We start from the raw sequence: 17,604 nt of genomic DNA, 5'->3' as shown, positions 1-17,604 counted from the left end.
TTGGAAAAAAATCAATATATATTCTCCCGAAAGGTCTGACCCTCTTATCACGTAGATTTCCTCTGTTTTCGTTTCGAGCCTGTTTTGTGTCACAGAATTAGGGCAAGTTGTCTTCTCAAGATTCAGAGGGGGAGAGCTATGTGGCAGATTACCTTGCTAATCCCAGGGTCTATGGGGACTTGGATCCTTATGGTTGGACCACTGATGAGGAAGACGATTATGATCCAAAGGGTAAGGAACAAACAAGTTCCGATGAAGAGGAGGCTCCTCTACCTCAACCTGCACACACGCATGTGGAGTTCAAGAAGTCGAGCCTCCCTGACTCAAGGAAGAAGTCTAAGACTTTGTTTATCCCTTCTCGTTTCTTGCAGGAGAGTAAGCAGGAATTATGCCAAAGGGTGTTGAAGCTTGAAGAGGAAAATGATGATCTGAGGGAGCAGAATTTTATGCTCAAGTGGAAATTAAACAAGCTCAAGACCTCTGCAATAACTCCACCACCATCACCTCCAAAGGAAGACAACTGAGCATGGGTATGGGCAATCCCCTTGGCTTGTGCCAAGCTTGGGGGAGTTGCCCCAGTATCGTATCACCATCACATCTTTTGCCTTTACCTTTGTTTTAGATTATTCCTTTTCAATCTTCTCTTTCTCTAGTAGATCAAAAGTCTTAGTGTTTTAGTCCCGAGTTTTGCTTTGTGTCACCCCCGATGTATTCGAGATCGTGAGCCATATAATAAAGAGTGTCTTAGTTGAAGGGCTTTGCCTCATGCCATGATAAAAAGAGTGAGAAAAGAACAAAAGCATGAAAGATCATGTAATGATCTTATGGGAAGTGATGGCTTCACATATAAAAAGAATGATGATTGAAACTTGTTGAGGGTAGACAAACGTAGACCTTGGTCATTGTCGCAATTAATAGGATGTGATAAGGAAGGAGAGGTTCACATATAAATATATCATCTTTGACACCATCTATGATTGTGAATACTCACTAAACTATTGCATGCCTAGAAGTAGATGTTGGACAAGGAAGACAACATAATGAATTGTGTTTGCTTGGTTCCGAACAATGTTATATGATTAGGGATCCCTTAGCTTGTGTTGCTTCCACCTCATATTAGCCAAAACTCCCGCACCAAGCAGAGATACTACTTGTGCATCCATAAACCTTCAACCCAGTTTTGCCATGAGAGTCGACCATACCTACCTATGGATTGAATAAGATCCCTCAAGTAAGTTGTCATCGGTGCAAGCAATAAAAATTTCTCCCTAATATGTATGATCTATTAGTGTGTGGAAAATAAGCTTTGTACAAACCTGTGATGAGGAAGACATAAAAGTGACATACTGCATAATAAAGTTCTTTATCACAGGAGGCAATATAAAGTGACGTTCCCCCACACTAAGAGGACACGCATCCAATCCTCAAAAGCGCATGACAACCTCTGCTTCCCTCTGCGAAGGGCCTATCTTGTACCTTTACCTTTTTCCCTTGAAAGAGTCATGGTGATCTTCACCAATTCCTTGTTTCGCCTTTATCTTGGCTAACGTCATATGCTTGGGAAAGATCTATATTCATATGTCAACTTGGAAGTAAGTATTCATGAATTATTATTGTTGACATTACCCTTGAGGTAAATGGTTGGGAGGCAAAACTATAAGCCCCTATCTTTCTCTGTGTTCAGCTAAAACTTTGATCTCATGAGTACCACGTGAGTTGTAGCAATTGTAGAGAACGAAAAGATGATTGAGTATGTGGATTTGCTTTACAAGCTCTTACTTGACTCTTTCTGATGTTGTGATAAATTGCAATTGCTTCAATGACTACAGGCTATCGGTTGTTACTTCTCGGTAAGGTTCTTGATTCATGCTTTACTTTGTGAAGGAATTGTCACTTTAGCACGAGAGATTATATGTTGGTATCGCTGTTCTGATCATGATCATGATGCCTGCATGTTCGTATCTTGTTTTGTCGACACCTCTCTCCCTAAACACGTGGACATATTTATTGAGCTAGGTTTTCGCTTGAGGACAAGCGAGGTCTAAGCTTGGGGGAGTTGATACGTCCATTTTGCATCATACTTTTATGTTGATATTTATCGCTTCTTGGGCTGTTATTTCACTCCACGGTACAATACTTATGCCTTTTCTCTCTTATTTTGCAAGGTTTACTTGAAGGGGGAGAGTGCTGGCAGCTGGAATTCTATCCTGAAATTGGAGCAAGTTTGAGATACCTATTCTGCGCAACTCCAAACGCCGTAAAAATCAACGAGGATTTTTTTTCCGAATTTGTAAAAAATACTGGGCCGAAGAAGTGTCAGAGGGGCGCCAGCAGGTGGCCACAAGCCTGCTAGGCACGGCCACCCCCTGGCCGCGCCTAGGGGGCTTGTGGGCACCCAGCTGGCCCTCTGGCCCCCCTCTTCTTCTATATGAAGGGTTTCGGCTGGAAAAAAAATCGAGAGGAGGCTTTTTCGTGGATTCGCCGTCGCCACGAGGTGGAACTTGAGCAGAACCAATCTAGAGCTCCGGCAGGACGATCTTGCCGGGGAAACTTCCCTCCTGGAGGGGGAAATTGTCGCCATCGTCATCACCAATACTCCGCCCAATGGAGGGGACTCATCACCATCAACATCTTCATCATCACCATCTCATCTCCAAATCCTAGTTCATCTCTTGTAACCAATCTCTGTCTCGCGACTCCGATTGGTACTTGTAAGGTTGCTAGTAGTGTTAATTACTCTTTGTAGTTGATGCTAGTTGGATTACTTGGTGGAAGAGTTTATGTTCAGATCCTTGATGCTACTCATTACCTCTCTGGTCATGAATATGATTATGCTTTGTGAGTAGTTACTTTTGTTCCTGGGGACATGGGATAAGTCATGCTAATAGTAGTCATGTGAATTTGGTATTCGTTCGATATTTTGATGTGTTGTATGTTGTTTTTCCTCTACTGGTGTTATGTGAACGTCTACTACATAACACTTCACCATTATTTGGGCCTAGAGGAAGGCATTGTGAAGTAGTAAGTAGATGATGGGTTGCTAGAGTGACAGAAGCTTAAACCCTAGTTTATGCGTTGCTTCGTAAGGGGGTATTAGGATCCACTAGTTTAATGCTATGGTTAGACTTTGTCTTAATTCTTCTTTCGTAGTTGCGGATGCTTGCGAGAGGGGTTAATCATAAGTGGGATGCTTGTCCAAGTAAGGGCAGTGCCCAAGCGCCGGTCCACCCACATATCAAACTATCAAAGTAACGAACGCGAATCATATGAACATGATGAAAACTAGCATGACAGAAATTCCCGTGTGTCCTCGGGAGCGTTTTTCCTCCTATAAGACTTTGTCCAGGCTTGTCCCTTGCTACAAAAGGGATTGGGCCACTTTGCTGCACCGTTGCTACTTTTGTTACTTGTTGCTCGCTACGAATCATCTCACCACACAATCACTTGTTACCGATAATTTCAGTGCTTGCAGATATTTCCTTGCTGAAAACCACTTGTCAGATCTTTCTGCTCCTCGTTGGGTTCGACACTCTTACTTATCGAAAGGACTACGATTGATCCCCTATACTTGTGGGTCATCAGCGACACATCAAAATTTCTAGTAGGAGGTGGTGTCTCAAACTTACTCATAACTGAAGGTGAATCAAGTGCGGAGCTAGATGGCAGTTCCTTACGTGTCCTCGTAGTTGAGGGCAGGTCTTTAGCTCTTGGATCTTTCGGATTCCTCATAGTGATCAACAGAAGTAAATCCCAAGTGACTCAGAGAATATAGTTATGCCTTCCCCGGCAACGGCGCCAAAAAAGGTCTTGATAACCCACAAGTATTGGGGATCGCAACAGTTTTCGAGGGTAGAGTATTCAACCCAAATTATTGATTCGACACAAGGGGAAGCCAAAGAATATTCTCAAGTATTAGCAGTTGAGTTGTCAATTCAACCACACCTGAAAGACTTAGTATCTGCAGAAAAGTATCAGCAGCAGAGTAGTGTGATAGCAACAGTAGCAACAGTAACAAGTAGCAGCAAAGTGACAGTAGTAACGACAAAGTAACAGTAGCAGCAAAGTAACGTAGCAAGGACCAGTAGGAAAAACTCGTAGGCATTGGATCGGTGATGGATGATTATGCCGGATGGTATTCATCACGCAACAACTAAAACATGGGGAGATATATAACTAGCTCCAGTTTGTCAATGTAATGTGTGTCGTCATACGTGCTTAGGGAAAAGAACTTGTATGACATCTATTGTCCATCCCTCCCGTGGCAGCGGGGTCCTAATGGAAACTACGGGATATTAAGGTTCTCCTTTTAATAAAGAACCGGACCAATGCATTAACACTTAGTGAATACATGAACTCCTCATACTATGGTAATCTCCGGGATTGGTTCCGGCTATTGTCACTCCGGGGTTGCCGGGTCATAACACATAGTAGGTGACTACAACTTGCAAGATAGGATCAAGAACACACATATATTGACGACAACATAATAGGTTCAGATCTGAAATCATGGCACTCGGGCCCTAGTGACAAGCATTAAGCATGGCAAAGTAGTAGCAACGTCAATCTCAGAACATAGTGGATACTAGGGATCAATCCCCATCAAAACTAACTCGATTACATGATAGATCTCATCCAACCCATCACCGTCCAACGAGCCTACGATGAGATTACTCACGAACGGTGAAGAGCATCATGGAATTGGCGATGAAGGAAGGTTGGTGATGACGATGGCGACGATCTCCCCTCCCCGGAGCCCAAAACGGACTCCAGATGTGCCCTCCAGAGGAAGAACAGGAGGTGGCGGCGCCTCCGTATCGTAAAAGGCGATGAACTCTTCTCCTTGATTTTTTTCGGACGGAAGGGACTAAATAGAGCTGGGATTGGAGGAGGTGGAGCAACGTGGGCCCCACAAGCCTGCTAGGCGTGGCCGCGCCTGGTGGGCTTGTGGGCTCCACGCTCCGCTTCCTCGGTTGATTCTTGCGCCAGTATTTTTTATATATTCCACAAAAAATCCGTGTAAATTTCCAGGTCATTCCGAGAACTTTTATTTCTGCGCAAAAACAACACCATGGCAATTCTGCTAAAAACAGCGTAAGTGCGGGTTAGTTCCATTCAAATCATGCAAATTAGAGCCCAAAACAAGGGCAAAAGAGTTTGGAAAAGTAGATACGACGGAGACGTATCAGTCTGTTTGTTGAGATCCGATGAATTGTGGATTTATGATCAGATTATCTATGAATATTATTTGAGTCTCCTCCGATCTCTTATATGCATGATTCCATATCCTTGTAATTCTCTTCGAGTTGTGGGTTTCGTTTGGCCAACTTGATCTATAATTCTTGCAATGGGAGAAGTGCTTGATTTTGGGTTCATACCGAGCGGTGTCCTCACCTAGTGACAGAAGGGGTAGCGAGGCACGCATCGTGTTGTTGCCATCAAGGGTAAAAAGATGGGGTTTATATATATTGCATGAATTTATCCGTGTACATCATGACATCTTGCTTAAGGCGTTACTCTGTTTGTTATGAACTCAATACACTAGATGCATGTTGGATAACGGTCGATGTGTGGAGTAATTGTAGTAGATGCAGACAGTGTCGGTCTACTTGTCTCGGATGTGATGCCCATATGTATGATCATTGCCTTAGATATCATCATGACTTTGCGCGATTCTATCAATTGCTCGACAGTAATTCGTTCACCCACCGTAATACTTGCTATCATGAGAGAAGCCTCTAGTGAACACTATGGCCCCCGGGTCTACTTCACATCATATTTTCAGATCTACACTTTTACTTTGTTGCACTTTCCACCTTCAGATCTCACCTTGCAAATAATCGTGAAGGGATTGACAACCCCTTTATAGTGTTGGGTGCAAGTTTGTTTGTTTTTGCGCAGGTACATCGGTGCCTCATCTTGATACTCCTACTGGATTGATACCTTGGTTCTCAAACTGAGGGAAATACTTACGGCTACTGTGTTGCATCACCCTTTCCTCTTCAAGGGAAAAACCAACGCAATCACAAGAGGTAGCAAAAACCGTACTGCATGGTGATCTCGTCTTCAAGAAGGAAAGCTCCAAAGACTAGCATGTCATCCAAGTTGAGTAGGCTAGGTCGACACATCTGTCCTCGTTTGGAAGTCGGTAGTATGTAACTCTAGGGATCCCCGGTGTCTATATAAAACAGGGGGTTTCATCTTCATAGGCAAGTTAACTCATCTACGGTTTTAGCTCATATGATCTCGAGGTAGCAAAGTTGTCAGAATCACGATTCTGAATCAGATCGGAGCTTCGTTGCTAGGATCGTGAATCGTAGAATCTTAACTATCAGGATCGTAGAAACTTAGATTCTATGAGAAAAATCATAGAATCGGAGCAGCTATTTTGGATCGTAAGATCGTAAGATTCTAATACTTGAGTCATGATTCTGACAACTTTACGAGGTAGATCAACTCTGTAATCTTCATACACCATCAATATAATCAAGCAAGACGTAGGGTTTTACCTCCTCACGAGGGCACGAACCTAGGTAAACACTATCTCCTTCGTCCCCTGCTAACCATCGATCCAAGGTCCACAACTCGGGACACCCTACCCGAGATCTGCTGGTTTTGGCACCGACACCAGGTTTATCTTGACCACCAATCTATGATAGAACATCATTTCACCCATGCAACTAATATACCAGAAGGCACTCATTACAACTTATTATTTAGTGAGGTTACTCATGATATTATTGTGTTGTCTGCGCCATCCTTGTTTAATTTCCATGTCAGGAATGGATACACCATCATGCCAAAGGACATAATTGTATAACTTAGCGAGTTAGCTGCTGCGAAGGTCGAGGCCCGGGTTTGGGATGCTCAGGTGCCGTAGAAGAAATACTTTCCTAGACATGACGGCTACTACCAGTTGTGATTACCAAGTTAGGCAAAAGCCTAAGCTTAGGGGAGTACACATTTCTCACTAACACTACATTCATGTTCACACACTTGATACAAATTGTCGTTGTTCATCCTCTTTCATTGTATATCCATGTTAGCTTTATTTTCCTATTTTCTTCTTATGTGTTTGAAAAACATTAGAAAATCCAAAAATATTTCTCGCTTCTTTATGATTTTTCTTTCCTGTTCAATTAGCTCTAGTATTAAAAGAAAACCCAAAAATATTTCATCTTGCTTGTTGGGAGCTTTCCCGTGTAAATAATTTTTTTCTCGTTTTTGTTTTCCCATAGTTTTTCCTTCTTGCCTAAGAAAAAAAAACTTCAAAAAAAACTTCAGCTTGTTTCTCTGAACTTCTTTCCCATTTGTTGAGTTATAAATGGAGAAGACCACGATGAAAATGTTGAGTGGCTCTCATATGTTTTATTGTCAATCTAACGAAGAGCCAATATTACCATGTCTTCTCCTTTGTTTAAATCTGCCCTGCAGATTCTAGCTTAGTCCACGGCACCCTTGCACTTTTATTATAATCACATCATTCAGTCGTGCAAGTGAAAAGCAATAATGATGATATTTGATGAAGTTATCATGGAAAAGGAAACGGGTATGAACTCTTCTTGTTTTCCATTTTTGTAAATATGTTGGCTTGTTCGATCTTGATTCAGTATATCATGAGTGAACATGTTTGTGATGACAATTAGAGATCATAGATTTTCATGCCATGATTAAATAGCTAGGAGTTGATAATGATTTACCTTGTGTGTCAACACGCATTAAAATGGTTATGATGTGATATGACAATATGGTATTTTTCTCTTAGTAATTCGAGTGCTTTGACTTGGCCCATGTGCAAACATGTAGTTGATTCAAAACCATTGTAGCCTTCATGATGTTTAAATTCAGAGTGCTCATACCCTGCTCATGCTAATGTTCAATGTTAATTATTTTTGATGCATGTTCATGACCGTTGTTGCTCTCTAGCTGGTCGCTTCCCAACCTATTTCTAGCCTTCACTTGTACTAAGCGGGAATGCTGCTTGTGCATCCAATATCCTGAAACCAAGTTATCCCATATGAGTCCACCAAACCTACCTATATGCGGTATTACCATGTCGTTCCAAGTAAATTTGCATGTGCCACCTCTAAAACCTTCGAATAAACATCTATTTTGTGCACTCGTACCGCTCATGGAGTGACGGAACAATCGGTATCTGCCATGCTAAGTAAGTAACTATCAAGACGGGTGTTTATTCGTTGTCATTGCACGAGGGAGGTTGGTAACAAGGGTGCCCAACCCTGCTTAACCAAAACTAAATCAAAACAAAACTCCTTAGGCAAGATGATATGTTGAAGGTCACCCGAGAATTCCGCTAGCCATGGTTGTGTATGGATGGTGGATAGGAGTAAAACTTGACAATTCTTTTTGGGAACCACCTATAATGAGTTTATCATGGAAGATACCGCGAAACTTTGTCGTAACGTTGACAGTAAAGAACACCACTCAAAAATTATACTTCCGTTCCTGCTTTAAAACCTTGAGCTCTCGCACCTCTGTAAACCAGTATTTCCCTCTACGAAGGGCCTATTTATTTACTTTTATGCTGAGTCATCACCCTCTTACTAAAAGCACCTGACCACATAGCACTATTGTCATTTTTATGCATTGAGTCTATTCAATATTGGTATGGGTATGACTAGGATCTTTCTATTCTGAATTATAATACTTAGTCACTGCCTGAATCTCAAAGGTGCTCTACATTTATGTTTTCTGGTCCCAAAAAGGGCTAGCAAGATACCATGCCACCATATTATATCGAGATTGTTTTGACAAACTGTTGGCATGTGAGATACCTTATTATTGCTTACTAGTTGATTATGTATTGCCATGATTGGATATGATGCTTGAATTATTATCATGGATGTGTTTATTTATGATTTATGGTGAAAACTTGAACACTAGCTAAGCATGTATATAATAACTAGAACAAAAGAGTTTGTAAAAAATTTCTTTATCACTTTCAATTTGTCAACTGGATTTCTTGAGGACAACCAATGAGTCAAGATGGGGGGAGTTGATACTTCTCCAACGTATCTACTTTTTCAAACACTTTTGCTCTGACTTTGGCTTTTAATTTGCAGGATTTGAATGAAACTAACCCGGACGACATTGTTTTCAGCAGAACTACCTTGGTGTTATTTTTGTGCAGAAATAAAAGTTCTCGGAATCGGGCGAAACTTTTGGTGAATTAATTTTGGGATTTATAAGGATTTATGGAGCGAAGACGTGCCGGAGGGGAAGTGCCAGGGGGCCACAAGACATTAGGGGGCGCCCCCTAGGCCACGACATCATGGCTTGTGGGGCCCTCGGGGCTCCTTTGACCCTAGTTCCAGTCCTATAAATTCATATTCTCCAAGAAAAAATAGGAGAGAAGTTTTCATTGCGTTTTACGAGATGGAGCCGCCGCCACCTCCTGTTCTTCCTCCGGAGGGCTGATCTGGAGTCCATTTGGGGCTCCGGAGAGGGGGATCCGTTGTTGTCGTCATCACCAACCCTTCTCCATCAACACCACCATGATGTTCATCACCAGGAGTGAGTAATTCCTTTGTAGGCTTGCTAGACAATGGTGGAATTGATCATGTCATCGAGTTAAGTTTGATAGGGCTTGATCCACTATCCACTATGTTCTGAGATTGATGTTACTATGACTTTGCTATGCTTAATGCTTGTCACTAGGGCCTGAGTGCCATGATTTCAGATCTAAACCTATTATGTTTTCATGAATATAAGAGCGATTTGGATCCTATCTTGCAAGTTATAGTTACCTACTACATGTTTTGATCTGCATACTCCAAGGTGATCTGTTGATTGCCATAGTTTGAGGAGTTCACGTATACATCATGTGTTAATTCTTTGTTTTGGTTCTCTATTAAAAGGAGGCCTTAATATCCTTTAGTTTCCAACAGGACCCCGCTACCATGGGAGGGTAGGACAAAAGATGTCGTACAAGTTCTTATCGCAAGCACGTATGACTATATACAGAATACATGCCTACATTATATTGATGAATTGAAGCTAGTTCTATGTCGCCCTAGTATGTAACTGCTATATGATCAATGTCATCTAAATCATTATTCACTATTGATCCACGTGCCTACGCGTTACATATAATGAATCTTGCTAAGTTACTACTGTTGCTGCTACTGTCACACCTGCTACTAAATTTCTACTGCTACTACTATTACCAAAATTGCTGCTATCACTATTGCTGTTACTACTATCACTTGTTGTGCTACTAAATATTTGTTGCAGAAGGATATCCCAAGTGCGGTTGAATTGACAACTCAACTATTACGGCCAATAAATATTCTTTGGCCCCCTTGTGTCGAATCAATAAATTAGGGTGAAATACTATCCATGAAGACTGTTGCGATCCCATACACTTGTGGGTTATCAGCATCGAACTGCGTGGGTGGCTTTGCCGGAGGGGCCGAAATTTACACCGATGATGAGCTACAGCGGCGACAACGTCAGGTGTCGACGACACCGGGGCTACAGGACACGACAAGACATGCTAAGGCCACAGGCGCTTTTGCCGTGCGGTATTGAGCATGCCCTCGTGCTCGGACGCGGGCGACGGTTGCTTTAGCTACGACGATGACGCTTGGTAACATCGGCGAGCTTGGGCTCCAGTGGCAGCGCCGATTACGATCGACGGAGAGGTGTGCTAGGAGAGGGGAAAGAGTGAGGAGTTCGCGACGACCCTATAGTCTTGCTAAGGTGGGCTCAGGGAGGGCTGGACGAAGCGATTTGACGCGACAGAGGTTCGATGACCCGAGGTGGAAGAAGGAGGGGGCGGCGATGCAGTGCTACCCAACTCGATCCGTGGGCGAGGAGGATGAAGACGAGGTCGGCGGAGCTCATGGGCTCGATGATGAGGCGAGGGGAGCTCGGTGGCCGTGACTACGATGGCGCCATGGCGACAGCAGCTATGTGTGTGTGTGGGGGGGGGGAGAGGCAGGCAAAACCAGGAGGAAGAAGGGAGGGGTTAGGGTTGCTCCGGGAGGCGTCGAGGGATCCTGTAGGCGCGACAGCGCCCGCGTATGGCCGCCACGGCGTCGGGCGCGGCTGGTGGCGCGCATCGGCCATGGCCATATCCTCTCTACGAACAAAGAAAGTAGAAAGGGGGTCTGTGAGGACTGGGCCTTAGTGTGTACTAAGGCCCAGTCCAGAGTGGGGCCTTTCTTTTTTATTTCTTTTTACAATTTATTTTTGTTTCTCTTTTAAAAATTATGTGTTTTGCAATTATTTAAATTATCAATAGTTTTATAAAAATATGGAAGCTTGCCCAATATTACTAATATAATTTGGATAGTGCCACGAAAAGTTTGGGGTTTAAATAAAAATGGTTTGAAACTTTAATAATTAAATGCATTTAAATTATCAATTTGACCTCAGTTTTAATTATTTTAAGGCAATTAAATACCTTATAAAATTTGGTTTCACCATGAAAATTATCTCGTGAATATTTGCAACCGAACCGTGATTTTAGTTTTCATGTTTTTCAGAATATTTAGTCCACTTAGTATTTAAATTTTGAAAATTTCAAAAGGAATTTGAAATGAGATATGATTCCAAAGATAATCAAGTCCTGTTTAGCAAAATGATTAGTAAAATCATGGAGGGTATTGCAGCTCAATTACAGGGGTTACTGTAGCTGATAACCACGGGTGTTGCACAGGGCAACTCTGTTCTATCTTCTTTAATGAATCGGATCCTAAGACCGTGTTTAAAAACAAATAATTAAAAATGTATAATAACACCATGAAAACCTCTACATACAAATACTTGAAACTTGTTTTTTTTCGCACATACTACAATTCATGAGAAATGGTCAACCAACATGTTCTACCAGTTTGTGTGAGAGAAGAATGTTTGTACTAAACATTTGGCTTCCATGATGGTACGTTACTTAAGAATATCCATCAAAACGTTTCCATCTGGGATATAAACATTCAAAAATGCACACACACAAAAACAACATTTTATTTTTATTTCCTTTCCTTTTTTGGGGTTTCTCTTTTCTTTCCTATTATTTTCCCTTTTTCCAATTTCTGTTATGCCTTATAATTTTACTCTTTTGTAAAAAAATATAATTTTTTATATTGATGATATACAAATAATTTTCCTTATGCGTTTGACCACTTTTTAACCACTACATTAATTTCTTTTAAACGACATAACAACTTTTTAAAATTACAAATGCATTATCAAAATTCATAAACACTTTTTTAAAACTAGAAGGACGCTTATAAATTACATAACTTTTTTAAATATATGTCCACTTTTTAAATTGAATGAGAATTTTCGAAATTACATTACTTACATGAAAACTTTATGAAAATATGAATGTTCTTTAAATTTTAAGAACTTCTTTTTCTTATCACGTAAGAACTTTCTTCAAAACATGATTTTATTTTATTATACAAATATTTTTGGAAAATACTTTAAAACTTTATAAAGATACATGAATGTTTTGTAAAATGTGTGGACATATTTTAAATTACATGGGGGACATATCTGGTGCAACAGTAAATTTGGTGCTATCGGTGCACCTGATTCTCCGTATCTCACTTTGTAAACATTGAAAAATTATGGGAGCTTGTGAGGGTGTATGAAATTTTAGATTCAAGTTCAAAATACATAGGCAGAAACAAAAAAGACAAATCATGTTGTGAATAGCAGCTAATGCAATCCGGGCCTTGATTTTTACCCGTATTCTATATCATCGGTGAATTTGTCTTTTTTGTTTTCTAATGCTATGTTTTCAATTTGGATCTCAAATTTTTCAGTATGATATATTCTTGTTGCTAGTACAAATACTTCTTGTTCAGAACTATTTAACATTCATAAATTGGGTTATATATGGCTGGGTGCACTAGATATTTTCCCAAATTATGTTGATATTTTTAATAAGTGAATAGTATTTAAAATGCATAATTTTTTTATAACGAATTTTGTGTGTGTGCATATTTTGATAACATATGATATTTTTTATATTATTGAACAGAATTCCAGAAAAGAAGAAACATTGTAATGTGGGCCGCACTGTTCAGGCAGCGCTGTAGGCGGCCCCGTCCTTAATGCTCGCGCGAAGCAGCGTATAGCTCCGCCCTTTGTTCTCTTCCAATCTCATTTGCAGTTCGTTCCCTTCCCCGGCGAGCCCACCGCCGCAGCGACATCTTGCGTGCCACCGAGGCGCCGGAGTTTGATTATGGCTTCCAACGATGGCGAGGGAGGAGAAGGGTGGGAGGCGGCGGTGCGAGCGGAGGTGGGCGGTGCGAGCTGGTGGAACGACCCAGACGGCACCGACCTCCACGCCAGGTTCAAAGCTTTCACGGGGCAGCGCCGCGACTGGCCCGAGCCCAAGCTCCTCTTCTGGAAGGATCTCCTATTGCGCGTCGCCCGACGCCTCCGCCTCTGCTCCGCCCCCGCCCACTTGGTAAGTCAACTGCGAGGGTTCGTTTGCTTTCTCTTCTGAGACCATGACGGCGACGGCGACTGCCGCAGGTAACGAGCGTTTGGTTTGCCCGCCCCGGAGGCATCATGCCGCTCTGCTTGCCGCAAGTTCTGGTCAGTTTCTACGGCAACCTTAGTGTGTCTGTATGTACAGTGTATGCTATCGTCGTGAGCTATTGACAATTTTTTTCTGGACATTTCAGGAAGATATGCGTGCCGATGGGGAGATACTACTTAAATCCGAGCTAATTGTTCCGACCGCAGGCGGCTTGTATCAGCTGGTCAGGAGGGTGAGCCAGATGGCCATCTCAAGGCGTCCGATTGTACAGGAGGACATCCTTGTGTTTAGATCGTTGGTTGAGGTATAAATTCTTTTTACGGGCAATGTTGTTAAGAGAGTTAGTATGCTGATTTGATGCCCTGCTATTCAATTGCAGGAACGGTTTGAGGACATTGCTACACAGCTGAGAGGCTCCCATTGGACATCAACATGTGTCATTACTATGTCCAAATTCAATAGCTTCTTCTACGGACGGGAGGATGCTTATGCAGCGTTATGTTACTTGACGCAGTGCGGGAAAGCTCGGTATCTTGGGATCAGGAAGGAAGACCCTGTTGAGGTTCATGATTTTTTGTTCATTTTCTGTGGCTTTGTTGCAGTGAGTTCCCTCCTGTGTTAATACTTAAGTTGGGTGGCTAGCTTCAGGGTGTGAAGTTTCCACTTGTCTCTGCTCATGCTCCTGTCGTCACAAAGTTTGACTGTGATACCTTACACTTAGTTTGGCAAGAAGAGAAATTGCAGCAGCAGTTGGACGTGCTTGATCGCCGATGGGAAATGTTAGTCTACTTATTGATTTGCCATCTACAATTTGCATGTAACTCTTACGTGTTTCGGTAGAGGTCCTATGTAGATTGCATAGACCTAAGCCTACACATTTCAACAGTTGCTATTGTAGGGCAGTTTTACAACTAATGTATTTCAGATGGCTAGTACTGGTGCCATCACACATACTCCCTCCGTCCGGGTTTCTTACCCCCCCCCCCCCCCCCCCTTCTCATATTTTGAGCCAAAGTTTGCGTAATAAAATATGATTTATATGTAGAAAAAGTGATACCAAAACTTCATTCGTATACAAATCCGACAATATAATTTTTATGACATATCACATATATTTTGCAAACCAAATCTGTGGTCAAAGTTTAACCCAAAATACAAGGGGGCCTAATAAATCCGGACGGAGGTAGTAGTTGTCAAGGTCTTCATGATTGCTAGGGGTCATTACTGTAGTTATTGTGATGACAATTTGTTCCAATGTTTACATGAATGCTAATTGAACCGTTAATTTTTTTCTAGTTGCCAAACATGATCAGCCTATTTTAAGAAAATAATGGACCTTGGAGATATGATTCGTTGTAACGCCACAGCTCCTTATAGGATGTCTTTCCCACAAGTTGCACAAAATCACACCGTTGGGCTGAATCCATACCTTTTTCGGGTGAGGGAGAGGGGTGGTGGGGTTCGGGGGGTGTTAGGTGTGTCCTTCTAATTATGATTTCCATCCATACTCAAGTTTCAGATGTCTGATTCTGTCTTTTTGTCAAATACACAATACCCAATTCTCTTTCACTTGCTGCATCATTTGTGATATTGCTGCTTATGTTCTGCTTTTGTAACTTAAGAGATGAGTGTGTACGTTCCAGTATGGTGTTTTTATTACTGTTTTTGGTGCTACATGATTTACCTTTCCACATTTTTGAATTATGTCATAGCTAAAAGTATTGTTGATAATTCAGCATTAGTGAGATCTGAAATAAGTAGAATTAGGGAAGCATTAAGTGCCAAGTCCATGATCATGCTTTGATTCTGAAGCTTCGTTTTTTAAATTTTGGTTGAGTTGTTGAACGTAATGCTAGAATTTGTATTAAATATCCATATTTTTGTAGTTCAAGGAGAGCGGCATTGATGTCCTTCAAGGCCGGAGACAAACACGGGGCTCTTCGTTATGTGAGGCAGTCTAAATTATTCTCAGCAAGCAGGAACAAATGTACACAACTATTAGAGAGGGTTGAAGAAGTTATAAGCCTGATTGCTAATGCTGAATCAACCAAACAGGTACTGTAATTTTACAAGAGACAGATGTCCAATAATAGATAGTCATGTAACCAAAAATGGACATGTTATTATAATTAACTCTTTTTACATGCGATATCTTCTATTAGGTTTGTGAAGCAATCCAAATTGGTATGAAGGCAATGAAGGAGCACAATGTCAGCATAGAGGACATTAATACCCACCTAAAGGAGGTCGATGACCTTGTTGCAGCACAAAGAGAAATTAACGTTGCCTTAGGTAAGTTGTCAACTTGGAATTTCCAGCTTCCAGTTGAGGAAGTTTATCTTGTAGACATGAGATAGTTTTTTTTAATCTTTTCTGTATGTGCTCTCTTTATACACAGGGAGAAGTAATATGCAATTTGTCATGAGTTCAGTTATATCCAAAGCTCTGCATAGTCATAAGTTTGAGATTTTTTGGGCTCATTCTTCCGTGCTCAACCAACCTGAAATATAGTCTAAGTCTTGCACATATCTGAACATTCAAAGCCCAACCCAGTCCAAATCTGATCCAACTCAAGTTCCCAAATCTAACTTAGCCAGGCCAACCCAATACTGACTGGATTATTCATTTTGCACCAAACCCAACCCGTCTGAATGGTTATGAAACCTAGTTTCAGATTATTGTGTTTTGATTTGATCATCCGTTGACACGACACATATTTGAGTTCCATGTGCAGTCACTTTTAGAGATGAAATGGATATGCATTATTTCTCACAGGTATTCATTCCTGTGCAAATGATCATGTTCTTAGTTGCACTTACTAGTTAGTGTGTACAACACTGTCCTAATCTTGTTTACACTGTAAGAATAATATTCTCCATGGTAAAACCATGCATACAGTGACTTATATAATTTTATTATCTGGGTTTAGCCTCATAATGTATTTGGTTTAGATTTCTGTGCCTTACGTACTATATATATAGGCCTTTGAGCAACAGAAGCAACTTTTTCTTTTCTTAATTTGTGGCAAGTCAATGGAATTTTATACTCCTTCCGTCCCAAAATTCTTGTCTTAGGTTTGTCTATAAAAAGATGTATCTAAATATTAAAACTTGACTAGATGCATTTATATCTAGACAAATCTAAGACAATAATTTTGGGACGGAGGGAGTATGTAGGTAGTGTTTTTATGTTCTGATCCAATTGTTATGCAGAATCAGCACCTTTGGATTCATTGGCCAGTGAAGAAGATATAGAAGAGGAATTCAGAAACCTGGAAGCAGAATTGGAGGATAAGATTTCTCCTGTGCATGTTGAAGAACCAGAGCCAGTTTTACATGCAAATGCCGATTCACCTGATGAAACTGTTGAGGCACTGAGCAATAACCTGTCAAGCATGAAACTTGGAGCCATGTAATGCTCCTTTTTCTACTTGTTGAATGGGAACATGTACATCATGTGATTTGGTATGTTTTGGCCTATCGACGGGTGTTGTATGCCTTCTGATAACTAATATGAGTGGCATGAGCTTTTATTTGTGATAACTAATATGGGTGCCATGAACATTTTACTGTCTTCTCTAACACGAACCTCAGACCTCAGAGTCTGTACTGTTTGAAGCCTATGGCCCTTTTTCTACTTTTCCGTTATCAACCCAAAAAACCTAACTGCCTTACATAAAGTTGTTAGGGTATTATTAACCTCCTGATTTGTAATCACTGCTTATATACTTGGTATTGACCATAATTTATAAGAATATTTTGTAGTCTTAGCAATAGGAAGTTAAGAATTTACCTAGTGTGAGATATTGCATTGGGCTCATGAACGCACACTTTTAGCTATTTTAATTCGTTGGAGATAAGACTGTGCTCTTTCCATTGTGCAAGCAATATTGGTTGGATTATCTCACTTTCTATGGGTTATATAGGGTGTTGAATTTTTAATACAAACCCAGAAAAAAGGGAGTCTAATCCATGCATCTTTTTTCATTCCTTCTCTACCAAGTTAGTTTATGTTTGCTCTAATTACAAAAGAGAACATGGCAAGTTTTTTGTGTAGGCTAATCACTCTTTTGACTTTGGAATATAACC

General features: G+C 41.0%; 1 protein-coding gene across 2 annotated transcripts; it reads left to right on the top strand.

The window, feature by feature from the left end:
- The first annotated feature begins 13,119 nt into the window (after positions 1 to 13,119).
- Positions 13,120 to 17,133, top strand: LOC123443219. Of its 2 annotated transcripts, none has more exons than XM_045119529.1 (8): positions 13,120 to 13,441; positions 13,510 to 13,572; positions 13,662 to 13,820; positions 13,896 to 14,078; positions 14,165 to 14,295; positions 15,403 to 15,571; positions 15,679 to 15,808; positions 16,729 to 17,133. In XM_045119529.1, the coding sequence occupies exons 1-8, from the start codon at positions 13,214 to 13,216 to the stop codon at positions 16,929 to 16,931; spliced, it is 1,266 nt and encodes a 421-aa protein (XP_044975464.1). In that variant the 5' UTR covers positions 13,120 to 13,213; the 3' UTR covers positions 16,932 to 17,133. The 2 variants fall into 2 exon arrangements, with proteins under 2 accessions (XP_044975464.1, XP_044975463.1); XM_045119528.1 differs by having other exon boundaries at positions 14,159 to 14,295.
- Positions 17,134 to 17,604: the final 471 nt, after the last annotated feature.

The sequence above is a fragment of the Hordeum vulgare genome, chromosome 3H, assembly GCF_904849725.1.
Source record: "Hordeum vulgare subsp. vulgare chromosome 3H, MorexV3_pseudomolecules_assembly, whole genome shotgun sequence".
NCBI lineage: Eukaryota > Viridiplantae > Streptophyta > Magnoliopsida > Poales > Poaceae > Hordeum > Hordeum vulgare.
The sequence above is the reverse complement of the archived record's forward strand: the minus strand, read 5'-3'. Positions and strand labels throughout refer to the sequence as shown.

Coding starts and splice junctions, on each gene's coding strand:
- LOC123443219 (XM_045119528.1), top strand. CDS start 13,214: ATGGCTTCCAACGATGGCGAGGGAGGAGAAGGGTGGGAGGCGGCGGTG. Junction 13,821..13,895: donor TGTTTAGATCGTTGGTTGAG/GTATAAATTCTT, acceptor ATTCAATTGCAG/GAACGGTTTGAGGACATTGC. Junction 14,296..15,402: donor CTTGATCGCCGATGGGAAAT/GTTAGTCTACTT, acceptor ATATTTTTGTAG/TTCAAGGAGAGCGGCATTGA.